Genomic DNA, 25,277 nt, shown 5'->3' with positions numbered 1-25,277 from the left:
ACATAACTTAAACAGTAAGATAGAAGAAAAATAAAAGCAATTAAAAGTTATAAACATGATAAAAGCAGGTAAGCAAAACAAACAGTTGGACCACAACCTTAAAGCAATATTACATCACTACAGAGTTTAACAGTCAAAGGAAATTCTAAACAAATTGGTTTTTAATTTGAGTCAAAAGAACCTAGGGTTTCAGCACTTTTACAGTCTTCTGGAAGTTTGTTTCAGATAAGTGGAGCATGGGAGCTAAATGCTGCCTCTCCATATTTGGGTCTGGTTCTGGGTGGACAGAGAAGGCTTGAATTAGAAGACTTGAGTGGTCTGGGAGGTTGATACACTGACAACACATCTGTTATTTATTAATGTACTGATCTATTCAGTGATTTATAGACTAAGAGGAGTGTTTTAGATTCTGAGCTACAGGGAGACAGTATAAGGTCTTTAGAACCGGGCTGATGTGCTCTACTTTCTTAGTTCTAGATAGAACACGGGTAGCAGTGTTTTGGCTCACCTGCAGCTGTCTAATGGACTTTTTAGGCAAACCTATGAGGACACTGTTGCATTAACCAATTCTACTAAAGATAAATGCATTAATTAATAATAATTTTTCTAGATCCTGCTTGGATATTAGTTGTTGAATTAATCCAGTGAGTACCTGGTAAGAAAAGGCTAACTTCATAAATGCTTTTATCTGCCTCTGAAGGTTGAGGTCTGAGTCCATCATTACACCAAGATGTGAACCATAATCAGTGGTTTCTAGCTCTGGTAGCTGAAGCTTTTTCCTAACTCTGGATCTTTCCTCCAGAGGTTTACAGATTATTAAATCAGTTTTATTTTTAATCAGTTGGAAATAATTATGGCACATCCGAATAGTGATCTGTTCTAAGCATCTAGCCAATGCTTCTGTATCATGATGAGTTCAAAGTCACCTTGTGACTTTGTGATTTAAAGCTGTGTATCGTCTGTATAGATAATAGTATTGTATGCTATTATCCGAGCTAAAAGGAGCATATAGATATTGAATAGGAGGGTCCCCAGAATGGAGCTTTGAGGAATCCTGCATGGGATTTTTCTGATCTCTGACTTAAAGTTAGACTTAGACAGGTCTAAGTCTAGTCTGCATGGAAAGTTCCCTACTGACACATTAATTCTCTGTCCTTCATTTAGAATTTAAACCAGTCAGTGCAGTACCAGAAAGGCTGACCCAGTTTTCCAGATGTTGTAATAAAATCAAGTGATCAACAGTATCAAATGCTACACTGAGGTCCAATAATACCTGTATTTCTTTCAAATTCTGAATTTATACAGATGTAATTATAGACCTTAATCGGGACAGTCTTTCTGCTGTGGTTAGCATGGAAACCTGACCGGAAGACTTCAAAGCATCTGGTCATTGTTAAGAAGGCATTTAACTGTTGAAATTCAACTCTTTAAAAAATAATTTTTACTGAAGAAGGGGAGGTTTTCAATGGGCCTGTGGTTCTGCAGGATTCATTTGTCCAAGTTTCTCTTTTTCAACAATGCTTCATAATTGCTGTTTTTAAGGCCTGGGGGAAAACACTTGACATACAGGTGATTTTAATCAAATCAGACCCTAAAACAGGTACAGTAAAGCTTCTTAATAAAACCCATGGGTAAAACATCAGGACAGCAGGAAGAGGAGATTAGCTGCTGAACAACTTGTTCTAAGCTTTTGCAGTTTATTTGGCAGAATTGGGGCATTTTAACAGAGTTTACTCTAACTGGAGACAGCATTGGTACTAGAGTTGACAATGTGCAGAATTATTTTCTAATATCTTGTATTTTCTGAAAAGGAACTTTGCAAAGTCATTACAGGACTTTTAAGATTGGAGTTCATCAGCCCTAGAGATTGGAGGGTTTGTAAACCTGTAGACTGTGGTAAATCGGGTGCAAGTATCTTTTACTTGTAAATTACATTTGTGAATTTATTTTCTTTATAAATTTCAGAATGAATTTCAGAGTCTATTTTTTCACCTTCGTTCAGCTTTTCGGCACTCTTTTCTTTTCTCACTGCTGGAGCATTTCTCTATTTGAGCAATGGAATCAATTATGTCTGCAACTTTACAATGGAAATTATCAACCAGCTCATGTACTGAGTTAAAGGTTAAAGTGGAAGCAGGCGGATAGGGGTAAAGTTATCAATTGTACTGTGCATGACAAAATGTTTCTTATACAATCTCTTTTCATAATTAGATCATTGGAAAAAATTATTTCAAAGTAAACAAAAAAATTATCTGATATGGCAACATCAGTTACAGAAACTTTAGAAATAGTTGACCTTTACTAATGACTAAGTCCAAAATATATCCTCAATTGTCTGTTGGCTGTTTAACATGTTGAGTCAAAGGAACATTTTTAAGTATGGCACACAGTTCTTTTACACATCTGTCTTCAGGGTTGTCAGTATGAACATTATTGTCCCCCACAAGAAATAAGTTGTCATGTTCAACACAGCACACCGATAAAGGTTCATTTAAATCATTACAAACGTTTTTTTGGGACTTAGGAGGCCTAAAAACATTTAGAAACCCTGTTTAATGTTTAGAAACATTAAACAGGCCCTGTACTTGGACAGCCAGATATTCAAAAGATTCAAAGTTACCAAGGATCACTTTTTTCAATTTAGGGCATTATTAAACAGAGTGATGAGTCCTCCCCCTTTGTAATCTTGTGATATACTACATATAAAGAATTCCCCTTAAAACCTGTCCTCAACCTTTACCATAAGCTATCTATTTTGTTTCTTGATGGTGAAGAGTCAAGGAGCCTTAACACAAATGCATACTGTGCTTTCCAGGTTTTTATTTGTAGAAAACTTTAGAACCTTTAAGGCTGATTCATACTTCGAAACCAGGTCATCTGCGTAGGTGTCGCAGTGAACAAAAAGACGTCCCCGCCCCCTAGCGCAGACACTTCGCTGCACCTCTCTCAAATTGTAACTGACCACAGACAGTACCGCAGACAGGAGGCCGAATTGTTTTGTTTTTATGACCAAAATTGCGGAAAACAACTCATGAAGTTTGACCAGCTAGAAGATCGAGGTGCGCGAGAACGCTTGGACCCTTTTTTCACTTGAATCCCTGCTCTTTTTCACCCTCATCTCCCTCTGTTGTCGTTCTAAACTCGCCCCCACTTCCTCATTGCCTCGGCTGTATCTAAACCCACAGCTTATAGCACAGAGCACGTTTTAATATTGAGCATAAATCAAAAATGTCTGCGTCAAGCTCACTACGACACACTGCTGCACCCCTTTACTACTGTAAGTACTGTTGTCTGCCACATTACATTTATAAACTACTTTAGCATTATCCTGTACATTAATTATATCCCAATAAAGTACATTCAAGTGTTTGATTACAATGTGTAAAACATTAAAAAAAATGGTCATGGGGGATTAGTTCAAATTTTTGAACTCCAGCATCAAATGTTCGGATGCTTGGATGCCAAAACTATATGTTTGTATAAATTTAATCTCATGATGTCTGTAAATAGCAAGTATATTATGGTCTTTTGTCCAAGACACTAAACCCTTTTCATTTTCAATACCAATGTCACTATTAGTATGAAAGGTAAGTAATCAGTCAAACCTAGCAATTGCAACCATTTTACTTTTTGAAATAGTTGTATTTCAATGGACAGGTGGGAGCAGGGTTTAGATGCTGCTTGAAGTAAATGAAATAATAAAACTGTCATTTCACTATCTGCGGGTTACCATCAGTAATAGCTGTGTCCATTGTTGCTGCCACATGCTTAACAAAATTGCTTTGTTGACCTAGATGTTATGTTTTTACTACTGAAACAAATCTAAACCGCATGGCACTGAACAACAGTATGTTCCTGTCAAATTCAAGCTGTTTATTTCTTTCAGATGTGTTTTTCAAGGGTAAAAAATGGCCTGTGCAAATAAATCAAGTTTAACACCTTATAAGTGCTAGCAGCTCATGTGTTCTACAACTGCTTTTCAGCAACTGAAAACCAAAAGAAGCATACCTGCATAGACACCTATATCATAAGTGATAGTAATAACATTGTTTTCCCTAAAAGCCTCAAGTTTTCAAAAAGTGTTTATTTGAAGAAATTGCCAGTATTGTAAATGGTCTGAATTCATAATGTACTTCTGTAGTTATTTTTACTACTTAAAGAGGTTTACGGTAGAGCCCCATTTTCCAAATTACAAAGTAAACACACAGTAATAGACTAAGATATAGATTAATGTTCAACTTGAGTTCAAGGTCATTACCCTGTTATACTGACAGAGGCTGGTAAAAAAGGAAATCATTTATATAATAAGAAAGATGCTGGCAAGCTCAGTCTAATTTCTGGCCATCACAATGTATTTTAGCAATAATTGTGAATGGATGCTTTCTTCTAAGTTTGCCTGTTACTGCTTATTGATAATAAAATTGTTCTTCAATATATCCATCCATCGATTTTCCGTCACACTTATCCCAAGTGAGGGGTGCTGGTGCTTATCTCCGGCTGTCTACGGGCGGGAGGCAGGGTACACCCTTGACATGTCGGCAGTCCATTGCAGGAACAAACAACGTTTCACACTGACACCTAAGGAGAATTTAAATAAACCAATTAACCTAACAGTCATGTTTTTGATTAGTGGGGGGAAGCCAGAGTACCCGGAGAGAACCCACGCATGCTCAGGGAGAACATGCAAACTACATGCAGAAAGACCCCAGTTTTGTTTATAAGCTGATATAAGTCTGGTTTGCCATATCGAAGACCATAGCACCCAATTGGGTTAGAAGAAACCATTTAAAAAGCAATTTTATCATCGGTAAGCAATAACAGGCAAACTCAGTAGAGTAAAACAAGAGTACCGTTTCCGAGGCAGCCGTTCTATTGGTTGGAAAGGTTGCTTGGTGACGATTTGATTCAGTCTGCGATAGAGCAAAAAAATATATATCATCAGAGCCAACGGCTTTTTTACAAGTTTTAAAGTGCATGTGGAGGGAATCCTGCTGTGAAATCAAAAATATGTGCTCTTGTTTTTTGGCAGGAAAAAATCCTCCATACCTGTGGTCTTGAATGTCCTTAGGATTGATTTTGATCATTTGACAAAGTTTAGACCACAATGTTTCTTATGTAGATGGATAAACTGAATATATTCTATTTAATATTTTTAAGAATTATACCTCAACCACACTAACTGGCAATATTTCATGCAAATGTGCAGAGTGGAAGATTAGCGTGGGAGGATGTATAATGCATGGTTCAGTTCATGTGTAACTGTTTGGCTTTCAATTTTTGTGGGTGCTCCTGGTTTGCTGCTTACTGGGAGTTACTGCAGAGGGTTTTGTTTTTTTTGTTTTTTTTTTTTTTCGTTGCTTATATTCCCAGCAGTTTTGGCTGTAAGATGTGACTCTTTCAGAATACATCAAACAGGCCAATTTGAGCTGTGACAAAGGTATTTATCCTCATAACCTGAGGGGGTATGCTACATGCAGGTCTGGCTTTGAGGAAACCACATTTGACTTACATTTCACAGCCAGCACTCTCAGAAGCAGTGTATACAAGTCAGATTTCAAAAAACAGGAAAATGTTTAAGTTCACACTGCAATGCTGTCAGTCCTGACCTGTCTATGATGCTTTACCACTGTGACATTCCCTTTTTCATGATCCATGCTCCGGGCAACATCAGACTGCCAGCACACCTTCCTTTCACAAAGTGAGTGCTCAGCAGGCATTTATACTCTCTGACATCCCATCACCCCATGTGGAAAAACTCAAACTCAAAAATCACTAGAGTCGTTCGAGGGGAGATTGCCTGTATGGCTGTGTCTATTGAGGAATTCAAACATGGCCAAAATACTATTTAAAAAAGCAACAAAATGAAAAACGGATAATGGAATATATGCAAATAAAGCCGGCTTGTTTGTTTGTCAACTGGTACAAAATGCTATATGGTGTGGCAAATTACTAAGCGAGAGAGTTTCAGAAACAGACAAACAAATGAGCAAACAGCAAGAGAATGAAAAATGAAGTTCTCTGATTGTCTGTGGGTGGATAGCCCCCCAAGGAAAAGACAGAGAATCAGTTATAAATTAGCAGTGGAACATGAGACTTCCTCTTATGCGGAAAAGAAAAGCTGAATGTGTAGCTTTTATTTTGTACCATATTGTGTAATACAGTAATGGACTCTCTGTGTAACTTTAAGACATATATTTTCATCTATATAACATTAATTGAATAGGACTTATTTTATAAGTCTAAAGTCTTAATATAACTTCAATGAACTGTGAGATACAAAATAGGGTGCAAGACTATTTTGAGTGTTCTCCAAACCAAACTGTTTCAAAATTTTACATCCAGAGTCAAACATTTGCACAGGCCACCAGAAATGCTGTGGCATTCTTATCAGAAGAAGGGTTCATTTGATTTAATTGGTTTACTTACAAACATTTGATCTGAAATGAATTAAAATTTTTGTAAGGTTTATCCCTCTCCAGAAGTTTAATGCACCTGAGGCATTATTCCTACAAATCTTTCTCATATTGTGGATGTATTCTGTCATGTTTGCACAACAACTAAAACTGGAAGGTTTTTGTGCAGTTGGAGTCTAGAAACTGTTTTCAAACTGTGCTGTTGTCAGAGAAAATGTGGGGTTGTGTAAATCAAGAGTACAGAGGCAACTGCACTGGGGCCCATGGATCTGAATACACATCAGGTTTAATTTTTGGGGGGATAACAGAAGTTTTGTTGATAATGATGATGATTGTGGATTGCAGACTAACAATATGTGATCCTGACTCCTTTGAATTGAAAGATCGTCTTCCAACTAACTGAATGTTTTTTCTCTTGCCTTCTAAACAGAAGGTGTTTGTACATATTGTTAAGATTCAAAGAATACCCTAACTGGTGGTGAGTTGCGAAATGACACCATTTTCACTTCTGCTGTTATCCCGTATAAAAAGATTTTAATTAAAACATTATGTAGAGGTGTTAACAGGAAAAGAAAAAATTATCTTTTTAATAGTTCACTGTCATCCAAACAATACCTACTTAACACAAGCAGAGCTGAGTTAATATACAATAAAATTAAACCTTTTTAACAAAGTTAACAACTTGATAAGGCAAGATCTTTTAGAATGTAATAAACTGCATGGAAATGTTAGGAAAACCTGAGAAGTTCTGCATCTTCTGAAAAGATTATTGAATGACCCGTTCTAAATCTATAAACTGAATAATTTCCTTCTAAAAATCTGAATAATATTATAAACCAAAATGGTTTATATTTTTAATCAAATTAGATTGAGACTTATAGGGGACAGTATTATTGTTTTTTGCTCTGTTGGTCATGTAACTTCTCCACCGCACAGTGCCTGCGCCATCTTTGTTATTAGTCGCAATCGGCTATCAAAAAATTATGCCTATAGCGACAGCGGGCCATTGTTACAGCAAATCACATAATGATTTGCAAGAAGAATTCTCCACACAAAGCATTCTGGGATATATCTGCCACTTCTGAGGCCTTTTTTCTTCTCATACACTGCATAGACACTTTTTCTCTTATGACCCTCAGCCATTTTCAAAGAACAGCGGTAAGAAATGTTAGCTTCAATGATTGTCTTAAACGGTCACTCACCACATTAAGCAGATGAGAGAGTGCATGCGCAAAAAAAGATAGCTAGCGGAGTGAATATGTAGAACCGCCTTACGTAAACATATCACCAGAATGGCTGACAGTTAGCAGGACCACTTATTTAGATGATCCACCCGGAAATAAAAGAGTGTCTTCTATGCATTTAATACAGAGATCCACTTCCATTCAAGAAATAAACCTATAAAGTTATCATTGTTGCAACAGGCTCTGGCAAGCCGTTTTGATATGTATTGCTTTGACTAAAAATGTATTCCTGATATCTGAAAAAGAAAAAAAAAAAGATTCCTTGTCAAAATGACAGTTTCAAACTAAATTTCAATCTCCACGTCTAGAATAAACATTCTGACTGTCTATAAATTAATTTCAGATCTCAAGTTTTTCAAGTCAACTTCAGTGAACCTCCTTAGAGCTAACTGAACTTATTCACAATCTTAGTTTGTTAAAACTGCTTTTTGAAAAGGACCCCAGTAGTTAGAGATACTTAGACTTTCCACTTGAGATAGGAGCTCCTCTTCCCTTTGACCCTTCTGTGCTAGAACCAAGTACTCACACATGGAGAAGCTGATCTTCATCTCGGTTGCTTTTTTGAGCAGTTTGTATGGTATGAGATTATCCAATATAATATAAATTTAATATATATTTAACAAAGTGTCAAAATTGTCTATGCAGTGTTTTCCTACGTATATACTGTTGATGAATTCTGATTTTTATTAGTTTTATTAAAATGTGCAAAGGTTGGAGCAGGAAGACTAACTGGAACAGTTCCAATTACTCTTGTACTGTACATTTAGCTTGTGAAATTGGTTTCAGGAGATTCTTTTGGATATCTAAAGTAAAAGCTAGAATGAAAGAAACACTCAGGCTAAAGCTATGCATGTTGGACTCTATATGTGCTTGCCACACTAAAGGAACATTATTATTCAATGAGAATCATGCATGCTCATGAGCTCTTCTGATGTGTTAGGCATTATAATGAAGATAGTTTAAGACGGCTGTTATAATGCGGTAGAAGATTTGCACTGAAGCTAAATATAAACCCACACAAACAATACAAAGAATGTAAAGAATGACATTATATTATTAGGTAAATCAACCTGATATAGGTTCATTTAAACGTCCTAAAGAAAAAAGAATTATTTAATAAGGGTGTTTTTATCTTTTTTTTTTCATAGCTTTAAGCTGTAATGATCATCACACTGATATGGAGTTGATGTACCATATCGCCTTCCTCCTTATTTCACTGCCAGTTTTATGCATGCATCTCTGAATTTTGCCCTGTGAGAATGTTCAGAAAATCTGTATTACGTACCAGCATTCCTCCTAATGATTTAATGATTCTTAGACATACGGAGCAAAATCAGCACAGCTCTTTGTTCTTCAAGGAAAGAAACTTAGAATATTTTTTATCTTTAGGGATTGCATATATAGAGTACTGTAAAACATATTAAAAAAGAACAAACCTGTCTTGAACAGAGTCATTGGATTCATCAGCTCTTACTGACATCCTAAAGCCAATAGTTTCACTTGATAATGCAACTGGCTTATTTGGGAAACCACATCAAGTTATCCTTATTAATATATATATTCTCATGTCTTTTATTATCAGTCTGTGTAACTCACATGTCAAGAGGATAACCTATGTTTACTTTGCTTGAAGGCCAATACATTTGAAGCAAAATCCTTTAGAAGTTGAAGTAAGATAAGTTCAAGTATACAATTGACAGCCCTTTTAAGAAAGCCCATCTGCATTCACCTCAGCATGTTTAAAAAAATCAAAAGTGCTGTGAGGAACTTCTAAGTATTCTGATTATGGGATCAGAGATATACTATACAGGGTTATACAAATTCCCTTCTCAAACATATATTTGTCTTAAAGACACAGCTTGACAAATAAAGTACTATGATTTCTTGTCTCAAAAAGATAAACTATGAACAGAACAGGGGTCAGTTTCACGAAGCAGGTTAACCGCAAACTGATTTTTATCAAGAAGTATAGTATTTTGGGAAATATGATACCAATGGAACATTAGAGAGGAGAGTGCTTATAATAAATGGCCTGCCATAGTTCACTTCATATAAACTTACATATTAACTTGAGTAACAATCTTATCCTTTGCCGTCTTCTTCTTCTTTGCAGTTGTAGCACTGTTTCTCTTAAACACATCTTTTTTACTTTTTCATTTCTGCATCTAGTCCCAGTGGGGTGAAATAGGTTCTTCCTTTTGCCTCTTGTCATGGTGCAATCGATTCTCCACTCATAATGGCTTTTCATACTTGTTACGCATGTGCTAAACTCTGAGTGGTTCTACTTGGAGAACTAATTCATAGCAGCTGTTGTGAAACCAAAAACTCACAGTTCCAACTTTAGGCTAGATCAATTTAGAGTTGCAGAGTTGAATCAGAGTTTGTTAAATCTGCTTTGTGAAACGGACCCCAGCGCCAGTGGTCTTGCTCCATGTTTGGATTTTTGTGTCTGTTAACGTTTAACTTGGATATGAGATACTACTTCAAGGTGAAAGCATGTCATGTTGGTGTTTTTGTAAGACCAAAGATTTCTTCTGGGCCTAAGGAAGAGATTCAGGAAGGAATTAGGAAGAGGAAGTTGTTTGCAGAAGAATAAAAGTTTAAGAACTCATGTTCATTGGTAATAAGGGTACTTTCTTACCATTTATAGAGATAATCATGATCTAAGAACCCAGAGAGACTGAATTTGGTACATTGTGTTGAGCAGTGAAGAGAGCTAACGCTTCTTTGTTTGTTTACCAGAAGGAGATAGGGATGTTGGTGGAATGTTGGAGGGTGGATGGGGAGTGGTATTGGTTGATAAAGGATGAGTACTGACTTTGGATCCAGGGGAGCAGATTCCTAGGAAACTTGTTTTCCCAGGATTATACTGTGGGTAGAGACCCTTCATAGAGTCAACAAGTAGGTAAGCAAAAAAGACATATGAAGATCACAGGCAGATAGGAGGCCTGATTACTCCCTCGGGGGAATATTCTCTGCTTAAGCTCGCTCTGATTGGCCTTGATGGGCTGCAGCTGTACAAAATCACCTGTAGGTAACACATAAGCGGTAGATCAGACAGAAGCTTTGTTTGGGCTCAAATAGATCTCATTTATCACTGCATAATAAAATCTAGCAGGCCATTTGATGGGGGCAGGAGTGAAGATAATCTTTGGAGATAAAAAGGTAGAACCGAAGGTCAGTTTACCCTACAGATATAAACTAAAATTAAACCTATTTAATGATTTCAAGAACAAAAAGGATAATCTTGAGCTTATTTCATAATTCTTGTTTGATATTTTTAGAACATCTGTGCCACAAGCACTTAAAACCAGTTTGTTTGGGTTAAAAGCTCACAGAGGACTAACTTGGATAGAGAGTGTGATGGAAGAAAGAACAGAAGAAGGAATGGAGCCGAAGCAAAGACCTTGTTTTAACAGGCTTATCTCTCTCCATAATTCAGTTTGGGCCATCAAAGTGCTGAGAGCTGGTGTAGCTAGGGGCGGTCGTATTTTTTGACCGCTACTTGTGACAGCAATTACAGGTTTCACTTCAAGTGTGCCTTTGTTTTTGTGGCAGACTTGACTTGCTCGGCTGGAATGAGATTACCTCTCTGCTCGGCAACTGGAGCATAATCAAAGCCTCCTGATGCGAGGTGTCATACCCCTTAGAATCAACTTAACGGTATCTCCTACTCCTCTCTCCTTCATTCCAGGGTTTTGTGTTGACATTATTATTGTAAGAGAGCTGTTGCCTTAATGTATTGGTATACATCATAGTAAAAATGTTCCTTTCCCTGCTGCCACAGACAAAACAGAAATGAGCTTTGAATTTGCAAATTAAGGCATATGAAGAATTTATTTGCTGGGAAAACTCCATGAATAGCAAATTCGCATTAAATGAAGCATGTATATATGCCGTGCGGCATCTGCATAACTGCATAGCTTTAATGACAGCATGATTAGGTGTCCACAAGCAAGCTGTTCTTCTACTTTGAGTGGGTTTGCTTCTTGCAAATGCAGAGTTGAATGCAGAATAATATGGGTGCATTTTAAAGATTAAAAATATTCCATCTTGTATCCCCTTATACACACAGCAGGAGGTCAACATTTAAGAGAGAACCCATAATCTTCCGTCTTCAATAACAGACAGTGGTCCTCTGATGCATTGCTAAAACTTTATATATGGAAAATGAAAACTTAACTTATTGTGAACAGTTTGATGGTTCCATTGTTCAGTGCATTATGCCAATACCTGAAAAAGATGAGTTCATCAAATATTAGTATCTGCTTACATAAGTCCTTTCTTACTTTTTTTTTGTTTTTGCTTTTATGTGTGTGTGAACATGGCGTAGAATGTTTTGGCTCATGACCAGGCCTATTAGTTTGATGCATTGTTGTCCCAGAATTTATTCAGCATATTCAGCAAAAGAAAAACAGAATCTGTTTCCTTTTGTTTCTCTCGCACCTCTCTCTGTCTGTGCCTCTAAATTTTCCCACTGTATTTGTCACAGCTAGTTTTTCATCTTGTGTTGGTGGCAAATTTGTGCGGCTCTAAAGGGTCTGATAGGTTAGACAGCTTTACAGTGGCATTTGTGCTATCAACATCACCAAGTTGTCCTATTAATTATTTAGGATATGTCATATGACGTTTATAAAAAAATAGCCCCTCATCAGAGACACCATGACAACTACATCATTATTTCTAGAGTTTTTAGTCATCGGAATGGTAAATTTTTCACTATGCAAGTATGGACAGTTGAATATTGCACTATATAAAAGAAATAACCTTTTCATGTGATGTACTGAGATGTCCTAAAAAGGAAGGAATATTTTGTCACATAGAAATGTACATAACTAAATCACTTTACAATTGATCTTAGTCACAAAAAATACATAAATGCCACACATTTACAACTGCCTTCGATACAAGAATAAGTGTTGCTATAAAAGGCTACAGTTGTCCAGTATAGGAAATTAACCACTAATGTTGATGTTAGCAGTCATTTTTGTTTTGCTGATATATTTCAGGGGAATTGTTATGTATATTATGCATAATACATTTGCAATTATTTAATTCAACATAGTAGGAAGACTATTTGGGCTTTGGTACTAAGAATGTAGCAAGTTCTTGTACATGTTAAGCATTTTATACAGTTTAATTCTTAGACTAGCTTTGATACATTATTTTATGTTGAAACAACCATTAGTGAAAAGTTTAATTTAATCTACAAAACAGACGTTTTTACAAGGCTAAGAAACTTTGGATGGTAAATTGTTTGTAGCAAATGAGACCCCATTAAAAATTAACCCAGATGGTGTAGCGTGGGTCTGAGAAGTTGCTGCTGCATGCAGTTTCTGTTTTGCTTAGGCCAGGCTGTGGACTTAGCCTTGTTGTTCAATATTGTGTGAATAATTGAAACTGACTTGAACTGCACCAAATGTCTTTACTCTGTGGGTATACAGATGACATTGAAGGGAAGTAAAAAGATGCTGACTGTATTGTTAGACTTGCACACATCAGACCGCATTTTAACTTGTTGAAGTTTTCCAGCTTTGAAATTCATCATTCTTTTTTTTCCTTTCCCTTCTCTTTTTCTTTTTTTTCTGTACCCTTTGCTTCTCCTAGGTGGATCTGCTTGTGCCTACCAAGGTTACAGGGATCATCACACAGGGAGCTAAAGACTTTGGCCACGTCCAGTTTGTTGGCTCATACAAAGTAGCTTACAGTAACGATGGAGAGCGGTGGAATGTGTATCAAGATCAGAAACAGGGAAAAGACAAGGTAAGTTGTGTTTTTTCCTCTGCATATGAATGACCATTATGTGTCTTCATCAACACACCCTGACTGTCAGCACCAAAAGGAAGAAAGAAAACCTAATGGAGTATTATGGCTGTAGGTACTCTGAGAACAGTTGATTTGAAATATTTATAACAGAAGTACAAACAAGAAAGTCTTCAGTTGATATTGTTAGCAGCCTGAAACCATAGCATGAAGAGATACATTTGGCATGAAAAATTCTTAATAAAAAACTTAAAGAAGAGGCATTAGCCGTGAGGATATCTATTTGGGAAGCTATCTCCTTTTCTTCACTACACTTTTGCATCCTCTTATCTTTGGATTGAACAGAACATCTCTGGTCTGTCCTCTGATAGGCTTGGGATTAGATAAGACCCTGCTGTCAGCCTAGCTGAGACAGTACTATTCTCACAGACCTGTTCACGGTCCTTCAGAAGAGTTCATGTCTATCTCAGTCATCTGCATAAACAGAGAGCTGCAGCAGCCTCTCTACTAATATCCTGAAACGTGCAGTCTACTGAACCTCCAGCTTGTTGTCTTTGCACATTGGCAGGAGGTTATGTGTGTATCTGCGTTATTAAATGATTTAATTATTTTTGATCTTGATGCAATGCCTGCAGGGATTAAAGCTCAAAATATGCACGCTTAAATGTAATTACATTATATTTTATTAGTTTGAGTTATTTAAAGTGTAATTGCAGTTTACTTTTCAAACATTCGCACTGCTAAATTTTCATATCTTAGAATATTAGTTATTTTGTTAGATTTGGAAACTAATAGAGGAATAGTGCTGCAGAGTATTCTAAATCATAATCATCATCCAAGTATCAATATGTGCAATATCACAAGTGCCAAAGACAGCTTGAGAGCTATATTTGGTAGGCTAAATAATTTCTGGTGTCAAAAACACTCTGCAAAATCTCCTTTTGATGAACACGCACATGTTTACTTTACATCTGCCATCCCGTCATCACACTCTCCATCTCTCTTATGCAAAAACACAAAGTGTTAACGGTGAAACTCGAATTGGAGAAATGCAGACAGACCCATACCTGAACATTCCATATTTAGTGTAATAACAAAGCCAATGGAGGAGCTGCCATGGAGTGAACTGAATGCATGTCTTACTTTGTTGCTGCACTTTCTATCCATTTTCAGTTCACTTAATCCACTCTCTCCTGATTACTGACATGCCAGCTGCAGGTGTAGTGACCGGTAGTTCTGTCATCAGCATATAAAAATGTAATTTATAATTGCAGAGTTACTTAATACATTATGATGTAACATAATTAAATAGATAGCACAAAAAATTGAGTCATTTTACTGCAGTGAAAAATTAATAAATAATTACTGATTAACTGACTCCTGCGTCAAGTATGGAGCACTCCTAAGATTTGTTCATACCTGACAGAAGATTAGAAATTAGAGGAAAATGTTGAATGTGACATTTTCTCCTAAATCATTCATATGAATGATTTAAGAACAATACGCTGGTGAAGAGTCTCAGTCATCCGTATTATATAAATTCCAAACTCATTCCAAGAGCCACAGGCTAACAAAGAACCCAACGACTCCCCATTCCTAAGGGACATAATCTTCTTCAGACATGTTTACAGTATCCGGTTCAATTAGCATGTTTTCCAAGCCAAAACAAGGTGTTGTTTAAGTCCACTCTGTGAAGCCTTGAACTCAACGCCGATTCTGACATTTTGAACTGAAAACATCTTCAAACTTGGAAACAAAGTCCAGTGGATTGCTTTTTTAACATTTTTGAAATTATTTAAGACAAATTTGTCTATATAAATGGTTTTTGCATGTGGCCCATTGCCTCTATATTTATGTTACCTAATTCTATGGCCACAAGATTTGGATCATAACCAAAAGAGCAACATTGTTGCTCATTCACCTAAAAAGTAGTCAACTGAGGTAGTTCGGCTTGCTGATAAGGGTGCCTGTTGGACAGTACTTTATGCAATGATGGAATGATTTATTTACATGCAGAAAGTAGAATTTCTCAATGAGTGACAAATTTCTGATGATTCCTGCATGCACATAAAGCTAAATATAAAAACGTATTTTCCATGTCGATCAATTTAAGGTTCAATATTTAACTATTTGAAGCTGAAAGTATGATACTTAGAGTATCTCTCTCTATAATGGGACATGTATGTTTACCAAGACATCTGAGAGCCAAGTGGCTGTTTAACTGTATGATTTCTGAAGATGTTTTCTTCTGTCAGTCAGCTAAAGCAGCCATTAATGCTGGAGGACACATTTTTCTGTTGGCCTCCGGAGGCTCCTCCTGGCACTACACAATGCTTGACTTGGCAGGAATATACAGTACTGGCCTCGCACGTGTGCCTGTGTGTGTGGCTTAGTGTCTAGCTCCAGCACACCGGTGTAGGCTTGTAAGTATTCTTCTCAGCTTTTCCCTTCGGCTCCTGTGTGGCAGAGGCTGCAGGCAGTTAGATCTAGATTGAGAGAGGAGGCTCTGTCGGAATACAGATGTTGTCAAAGCAGGCCTCAGCAGCACACACACACAACGTCCCTCTGCAAAATCTATAGAGTTGCATGTTATCCATCTCTATGCAAATAAATCAAATAAAGCCACACTTGTAGCCGAGACAGGTAACAGCTCTGTCCACTATTTAAACATTGCAAAATTATGCTATGTACTGTCCGTAAACTTCCTAAACTTAGTTTAATGTATTCACTACAGTAGAATTGCAATGGTGCTCTTTTATGACTGGACTTGGATAGCTTGACAATGGAAACAACCAAGGAAAAAAAGTAACTGAATTGTGTTAAACAGTGTTTCATGGGTGGCATTAGGGTTAATTAGCCATTAGAGCCATCAGTTTCCTCCAGGTTAGAGGGTAACTATGAATAAAATTACGCAATTATGCTCCGATGGTTATATTTGGGTTCCAATGATCCTAAGCCTCAGTACATGTCAAAACAAAACACTTAAGAGGCACTTGCATGTGTGTTTGATGAATGAAACACTTGGCCTAGATGGCAGGCAACTGTTGATGAAATTGAGTTTGTTACACCATAGACATGTCAGGCAGAAACAGACTAGAGGGTAAAACGATTGGGAGAATCTGATCCCTTGACCTCACCAAGGGTTTAAATAATGGAGTGTTGGTTCTACTGTTTTCATCCCAGAAGTGTACAAAGCCTGTTCTTCATTCTGTGATTCAGACTGTATGAGCTAGGAAAATCAGGAGCCGGAAGTGCACATCTCTCGACAGTTTAGAAAAGGACCTCATTTAGGTCACATTTTAGTGATCTGGAGGTTTTACTGCTGACAAGCCATTGATATGTCCTTTATGCAAAAGATTGCACCTTACAGTCATGGTAGTGCTCCAGCATGTGACTCATTTTTCACTTAACTCCATCAAAGACTGAACAATTATGCTTTTGACTACTATGTTCTAAATGTAACAAGTGTGCATGTAACAAGTGTGCATATGTTTCACACAGAGAAGACTAAGGCACTAGTTTCCTGTCATCTCTGGCAATATTGCATTATTTGTAAGGTTTTAACAGGAGTTGGAAAGGAAAAGAAATATGTGCTGAAACCTGATTTGCTTTAAGAATAAGATTACTTGGGTACTCCGGCTTCCTCCCACAGTCCAAAAACATGACTGTTAGGTTGATTGGCTTCTCTAAATTGTTTAGTGTGTGTCTGGTGACCTGTCCAGGGTGTACCCTGCCCCACTTGGGACAAGCGTGTAAGAAGATGGATGGTTTACTGTCAGTGGATGATTTAATGGGGGGGATTTAAAGGGATAGTTCGGTATTTTTGACATGAATCTGTATGGCATCCCCATCACCAGTGTCATGCAATCACACTGACTTACCCCTGGCAGCGTCCTGTGAGCAGAGATCTCGTCCAGTTTTGGTCAAGCCAAAAGTAGTCCGGCAGGTTTGCTAGACCCAGCGAAATAAAACGTTTCTCTTCCCAAAACATTATGTGTTCAAAAGAGTGATATTTTTGCATCCCAAAAACGTTGCAGTGGAAAAAGTCACACGTCGTTATCACTTGGTCCTATTTTCTCTCTGTTCGTATCAGTGCGCGCAGTCATTCAGACAGCTAGGGCCTACTAACCTGACAACAGCCAGATGCATGTCTCCCTCCGCCCAGCTAGGAGCTAGGCGGAGGGAGACATGCATCTGGCTGTTGTTGAGCTCGCTGTCTAAATGACGGCGCGCACTGATACGAACAGAGAGAAAATAGGACCAAGTGATAACGACGTGTGACTTTTTCCACTACAACGTTTTTGGGATGCAAAAATATCACTCTTTTGAACACATAATGTTTTGGGAAGAGAAACGTTTTATTTCGCTGGGTCTAGCAAACCTGCCGGACTACTTTCGGCTTGACCAAAACTGGACGAGAACTCTGCTCACAGGATGCTGCCAGGGGTAAGTCAGTGTGATTGCATGACACTGGTGATGGGGATGCCATACAGATTCATGTCAAAAATACCGAACTATCCCTTTAAACTCAAAATGTAAGTTATTACAGGGGATGGTAATCTGAATTTAAAATAACATTTTACAGATAATCTGAACTTAAAATAATAAGTTTTTACAGACTTGAAAGTTCCAGTAACTTGAATTAAAAAAACTTAGTTGGCAGAACTTGAAAAACTTAGCTGACACAACTTAATAACTTAAAAAATAAAGTTGATGCCTTCAACTCAAAAATTCTGTGCAGCCGGTTGCCTTGAAATTTTGAGTTGAACTAACTTTTTCGTTTTTACAGTGTAGCAAGTATGATCCTCCAGTTGAGCATCTAGGTCTGTTACTTCTGCACCACCAGGCACTAAATGCACATTGTTTAGTGTGCCGCACAATGGCTTTGATGCTGCTCGTCCTACTGCCTGCCTGCTCAGAACAGTTCGGTGTTTCAGCTCAGTGTCACATAAAATAGTTTGATGTGAAGACTAATTGCTTTTTCCTGAATTTTTTATGGTGATCTGCAACAGTACAGCGGTTTTGTAATGGGACTCGGTCCCAACAAGTCACACAAGCATCATTATTCAAATGGCTAAAAACAAAACCCATATAAAACAACAGACCCCCAGCAACCAGGAGAACAGCGGATGGGTAATTGCTTTGCATCTGACTTGGAATGTGCTGAGCAGGATGTCCTCCAGGTGCTTAATAACATCAATGCCCCAACTCCAGGTTGGTGTATTGTGGGCCGACAGAATTCCCGATGACTCCCGGATAAGGGTCGAAATGTTTTCAGAAAAGGGGAGTGAAAGTCTGATTGCCTCTGATTTAAAGTTGTTTAGTGACTTATTATGGAGAGAAGTAACCCAATCTAATCTAGCAATGAGAAAGTTTGCATTAAAAGCAGTCAGACTTTCTACAAAAATTGGGAGTTGGTTCTATAATAGAGGCAGCTGATATCTGCCTCCTATTTTTATACTGGAGATTAAACCCCCTGGTAAACCAGGGATTTTGATAATACAGTATAAGTATTTAACATAAAATATAGGTTTGGTTTACCACAGCTATTCATAAGTTTAATTTTGTATTCAATTGGGATCTAGTAGAGATAATATCAAATGTAAGAGCTATAATCTCCACTTTTAACTGTTATCAGCTCTCTTGCAGCAGTTTAAATCCACCAAAACAAATTATTTTTGTTTCCCGATGACAAAAATTTACACCAGATTAGTCTTTACTGTGAGTAATAATAAAATGTAAATAGTAAAATGTTATCATTTGATTTTCAGAACATAATTCATATTTTCAAATGTTGAAAGAGTGAAAACTCTGATCTGAGTGAATGACTGAGGATATACTATAAATATGTATTTTTGTACCTTCAGAAAAGGAACACTGTACCGTTTTTCAACATAGAAATAATTTTAACAAAACATCTGTGTTAATGCAACAGTATATACTATACTTTTTTAATTGCCACCTTCATATAATTCCCTTCTGTAGGGAATGAGCTAAAGCAGCTACAGGATTCATACAATTCTCCCCTGTAGGGAATTGTATGAATCCTTTAGGAATTTTGTCTCAGCTTATAATTCACCTTAACTCATCTAGCTTCTTTTGACAGCTTAAATACGATTTTGGATTTTTGTTGTTCTTTTTGTAGTTGGACTGTTGAAGTGCAAGATGTGTTTCACACTTTGTGAATATTCTCTCCAACCACACAGAATCTGAATCACTGTTCTGCCAAGTTCCTCTTGCTCTTATGAATATTTGAAAGGGAATTAGCCTAAAATGAAGTCAAAATATGTAAATCCCAGTTTTCGGCACCTGTTTGGATTTATCCCACCGCTTTTCTATTCCACACTAGACTGAATCCTATTTCATCCCAATTACACAGGCATAATGATAAGTGTTAAATTGACATTATCAGATTCTTGAAGGAAGCACCCTGTGCAGATGCATTTACTTAGAATTTATTTCATCCAGCTGTCATTAAGCACATTTTAAAGCTCCTAATAATGATCAAAAGAGCTTGTTTCCCTGTGTGATGATCCAATATGGAAATGGTCAAACCTTAAAATGTTGCTTTAGGCACATTTAACATCCAACAAGATGACATTCTTGGATTTAGTTAGACTTGTATACATAGAGTGATATTAAACTGATGAAACAGTACATTATCAAAGTGTACTATGTACTGAGTACTTTATGCTTAGTTGGAGATCTGCTGAATCAGATGCAGAGCTGAATCTACTGTCTATCATCTTCTTGTAAAGAAGTAAATACTTTTACTATTACTAATACTATTTCTTTTTTTATATCAGCAATTTCCAATATAAGCTGTCAGATATTTAGGGGCAAATTTTTGAAGCCTATATTGCTTTTTTTTCCTCCATCCATCCATCTTTTAACGTTATGCTGTCCGTGTCATGGTGTTGCCTATCTTCGGCAGTCCATGGGTGAAAGCAATGGTATACCATGGACAGCTTACATGTCTGTCGCAGGACAACACAGAGACACACAACCATGCACACACACACAAACACCTAAGGGTAAGAGAGGCCAATTAACCTAACGGTCATGTGTTTGGACTATGGGATGAAGCTGGAGAGAACCCATGCAGAACAGGGTGAACATGCAAACTCCATGCAGAAAGACCCCAGGATGGGAATCAAACCTCAAACCTTCTTGCTAAGGCAACAGTTCTACCCCCTGCACCACCGTGTCTCCTGCTTTTTCTTCTCTTAATTTCCTAATAAATAGTAATACAATTATAAAAAAAAAATGTTACACAAGTCTCAGCTGAAACAAAAAAGGAGCAAAAGGATAGCAAACTGGCAGAACAGCAATGTATGACCTTCATTTGATCTCAAGGCATGGCTGATGAATACAATAATAAATTGGCAAAGGCATTCATATATGGGCTGATAATGTTAAGAGAAAATAAATGTTGATAATGGCTAAAAATATCAGCTGCCAATGTATCAGTCCATCTCTAGTCCAAATGCTTAGATTAAAATTTCTGAAAAGCCATCTTCTTTAGCAATGTCCTCCTGCGACTTGCTTTTCTTGTAAAGGGTATTAATATAAGGATGCTTATCTATTAAAATTTACATGCATCTTTTTCTTTAGGTTATAAGAAACAGCTTTTTGCATTTTCCTGAACATAATGAAAAATTATGAAATACATAACTGTGTATGTCAGGAACCAATATTATATGAGTTTCATTTTTTTGGATTAGAATTGCTGATATAAACTACCTCTTATCCATCACCACCTAAGCAGAGCTATAAAAATCATGAAAATCTATGTCAGGTAAAATATATATAACAGTCTATTTTGAAGGAAAGATAAAAGGTGATGGTTTTTATTCCTTTTTATATAACTGTAAATGTGCTGCTTTCAGCTATATTACATCTATGTGATGTGAAAGGAAAATCTGATATGGTTACACAGTTGCCTGAAATCCGATTTTTTATTTTTTTTTGGCCACATGCTACCTGTATCTGATCTTTTCACGACAGTCTGAACAATACAGATCAGATTTTTTCCAATGCGACCCAAGCCACTTGGCTATGTATTCCTGAATCTGATACGTATATGATCTTTTCAAATGCGACCTGACCACATTCCTCCAACCTGTTCGCTATTAAAACTCAACAAAGGTAAATTTTCTGCGTCTGGAAGCTGGAAGAAAATTAACAACTATGGTAGACAGTAATACGGAGAGCAGTCTTTATTTGTAACCGTCTTGAAGAGATTGTGTTGTTAATGCACTACTGTAGCTGAGGTTGCTAAAGATCGCGGATGCGCTCTAGCACTACCATCCATGTTTACTTCCGTAAACACAGAGCATGCTCACTTGTGACATCATTGCCCCCTCTACTGCACATGCGGGACACTTAAGTTGCATGAATGTAGTTCACGCTGGAGTTCACATACAAGTCGCATATATTTGGAAATGTGAACAACGGCACAAAAAAAAAAATTATTTTACAAAAAAACGGAATTGAGCATTAAGGCCTGCAGTGTAATAGTAGCCTTAGAAAATTCTTTGATGCTGTTATTGTTTCAGATTCTACCAGTTACAGACTGTGTTTGTTTTATAAAACCATTTTTGTTTCCTATTCTATAACTCTAATATATTAAAAAATTGTAATTAAGCTTTGATCAAAATAACAAAAATGCTCTTTTCAGATTAAATTGCACTGTTTGGATTATTTTCATGATAAAACAGATTTTTATTGATGATATTTGCTTTGCTTGTGGCTCATTCTGCACGTGTTGATAATAATAGTGAAAATAAACAAAATTTTGAGATGTTATTATCCCAGAACCCATGCATTCCAACATCACCAAACCAGGATTTTTTAAAGTAGATAAAATAAGTTGGAGCTCAATAGACACTAGAAGTGTATGGCTTCCTAACGAATATTCTCATAGGTTATCCAAAAAATTTCCATTTCTACTACTGAATAGGAGAAATTGTAGAGAACATAAAATTAATTGTTGCTTTCTTTTCCAGGTATTCCAGGGGAACTTTGACAATGACACACACAGAAAGAACGTGATAGATCCCCCAATCTATGCTCGGTTCATTCGGATCCTTCCCTGGTCCTGGTACGGCAGGATCACTTTGCGTGTAGAAATACTGGGCTGCACAGAGCAAGAGTGATGTCTCTCTCCTCTCCATCTTTCTGTCCATAATTCCCAGCTCCTTTGGAAAACCGGAGGAATGAACTGCTCAACATGTAAAAAGAAATTGATTTCCTTTTTTTCCTCAAGAAATAAGTATTGAATAAATGGTAGTGGGGTCTTGTTAGTTCTTTTGTATAATGATTTTAAAACTGCCCCTGTTTCACTTTTGTCTTTCAGTTTCCTACTCAGTTTCCTACTTCTTTGGCTTTTTATGCCTCTTAGAAATGCCATCCTGTTTGAAATAAACTTCTGTAACATATTGGTGGGGGGTTAGTGTCAGAAAAGGGATCTCACTGTGGTTTTACTGTGGAAGCTACTGTACAGTGTCACTTTTTAATCAAGATGTTAAATTTGTCTGTTGTGCATCATAGATCATTATTAACCATCTTGTATTATGAATAAACTGTCTAAGGTATCATGTAAAAATAAAATATAATGAAACATGTTTTTAATTTCTAAACTGTAGCTCACTCAAGCCATGATTTTCCCCAAAGGAACACATCAGTCACAGAACTAATACTCTTGTAATATATGTAAAAGATTAAGAACCTGCATGGTGCGTGAATTATCAATGTATATTTAGACAAATTATGGAAAACCTCCGACCCACAGAGCAAATAGCTTTTAATTAGGGACCTATTTTTATGTGCATTTTTAGATAGCTCTGAAAACATTACTTTAAACGTTGATATACGAATGCTTTATGAGACAATAAGCAAACAAAACAGTCAGATTGTTTTACTGCTTTACGGAAACATACAGCTGTTATTTATTAAATCTGATTTGTTGCCCCCTATTTCTGATTGTAGCTGGTCTTTTTCTAAAATCTTAGATGTTTTGCTTTTTTTTTAATATCACTTTTTTTTTGGATTGTCAGTTGTCATTGTTATGAACTATGTTCTAGTTTCCTCATGTTGTCTTGGAGATCTAAGGTGAACTGATTCAAAAGCTCAGGATAGGAATCATTTGCTATAATCCCACATGTATACCTTAGTGTAAAATGTTTGGCCATCTAAGCTTATGATAAACTTACCATCCACAGAAAATTGCAGATGAATGAAAGAAGCCACTCAAGTCATCAGCATAATGTACATATTTCAAATAATGTTTTTTTATGTTGTTTAATGAAGGTATTATTTACTAATTTGAAAAATGAAACAAATGCAGGCTGTGTTACAAAAATTGTTTAATTTGCTCAGACATGGATTTTTTTAACAGGTATTGCAGGATACCTGAGTATTAAAATTTTGTGTTGTAAACAGTACATGTATGTAACGTAATACTTGGAGGTTCCTAAACTTCGAAGAGTATTACACAGGAGTTACAAATATGTTGTAGTACCAGTCTTTTCAAAACCTTACAGTATACTTCTTTCACACTATTGCTAATTTTCCTTGCATTTCACCAGAGATACGGTACTTTGAATAAGCAGAGATCTGGTGCTGTGGCATAGTCTTAACTCCAAGTGAGAGAGCTGCCACTGATTTCAAAGAAAATTACCGGTATGCCCCATAAGAATTACAATAATTTGCGACAGGGAATTAGTATTAATTATCAATAATTTGCTATACTGTACAGACATTCCTTCCTGTACTAAAGAAGATCAGCAGACTACAGAGAGTAAGACTTTTTTATTAGTTGGGCTAACAAATACTGTTTGTGAAACATTAACATTTTACTCTACAATGGGCAAGCAATCATTAAGTATAATTAAAAAGATAGTTGTTACTGCAAAATGCAACCTCTACTGACACACATCACCTAGTAAATATTTGACCTTTCATCCCAATACACATACACTATAAACAATGGCACTAACTGTACAAAACACAGATATTTCATGGATTGAACAAACTTGTTTGAGAAGGTGCTCTCCATCTCTTTGCGGTTTGACCAGCATAAAGATTTTGAAATGAGTGATAAGTTAAGCAAACATTGGGATATGTAACAGTCTCTGTTTGAAAGCAAGGTGTTGGAGTGTGCAACCCGTGATTGAGGGCACATATACACACACATATATATATATATATATATATATATATATATATATATATATATATATATATATATATATATATATACACTTCATTTTTTCTGTATGTAGTTAATGTGCTTTGGTTTTTACAGTTGAAAAAAAACCCTGTCCACCCTGTTTGAAGCCAAAAATTGGCTTCAAACATTTCTAATTTAAGTTTGTTCTACAACAATAAAGAGCTCACACAGAAAAAAAAACAAAAGTAATTCTTTTTACCATGCCATTTCTTTTAAAGTAAATGCAGCCTAGAAGTTTTTTTTTTTTTTATTATTATTTATGATAAGCTGGAAATTGGAACTGGCGAAGGCATACACAGTATAGAAGCACTTGTGTATGTGGTAAACTAGTGCTCTTCAATGGTCCAGATATAACAATAATTTCTCTTGTAAGTTCAACTAAATGCCTCTGTTGTAGATTACCATTGTGTGAAAATTGTCCTTGATGTGTCTCGGTGTCTACCACTCTGTAGGTTTTTGGGCACAGAATAAACAAATTAACTGTATCTCCCTAATGTTTTTTTTTTTTTTGTCTTCTAAGATTGTGACCCTTAAATGCTTTTTTGCCAAACCACTATTGTGGCCAAGATCTGCACAGATGGATCTTTGTAGTTGGCTCCTTTGGGCATGTATGACAGAGTAGAG

The 25,277-nt window shown here is 36.6% G+C and overlaps 1 protein-coding gene across 2 annotated transcripts in view; it reads left to right on the top strand.

The window, feature by feature from the left end:
• edil3 (EGF-like repeats and discoidin I-like domains 3) overlaps window positions 1-24,610 on the top strand; it is a 146,270-nt gene extending 121,660 nt beyond the window's left edge. Inside the window, exons 9-10 of one of the 2 annotated variants that reach the window (XM_015374451.1) lie at window positions 13,265-13,420; window positions 22,429-24,610. In XM_015374451.1, the coding sequence (XP_015229937.1) occupies window positions 13,265-13,420; window positions 22,429-22,578 (306 nt within the window). In that variant the 3' untranslated portion in view covers window positions 22,579-24,610. Of the gene's footprint in view, window positions 1-13,264; window positions 13,421-15,675; window positions 15,829-22,428 lie in introns of those variants that run through there. The other variant, XM_015374452.1, reaches the window with a different exon arrangement.
• Window positions 24,611-25,277: the final 667 nt, after the last annotated feature.

The sequence above is a fragment of the Cyprinodon variegatus genome, unplaced genomic scaffold (genome assembly GCF_000732505.1).
Source record: "Cyprinodon variegatus isolate N-32 unplaced genomic scaffold, C_variegatus-1.0 Scaffold103, whole genome shotgun sequence".
NCBI classification, from domain to species: Eukaryota; Metazoa; Chordata; class Actinopteri; order Cyprinodontiformes; family Cyprinodontidae; genus Cyprinodon; species Cyprinodon variegatus.
The sequence above is the reverse complement of the archived record's forward strand: the minus strand, read 5'-3'. Positions and strand labels throughout refer to the sequence as shown.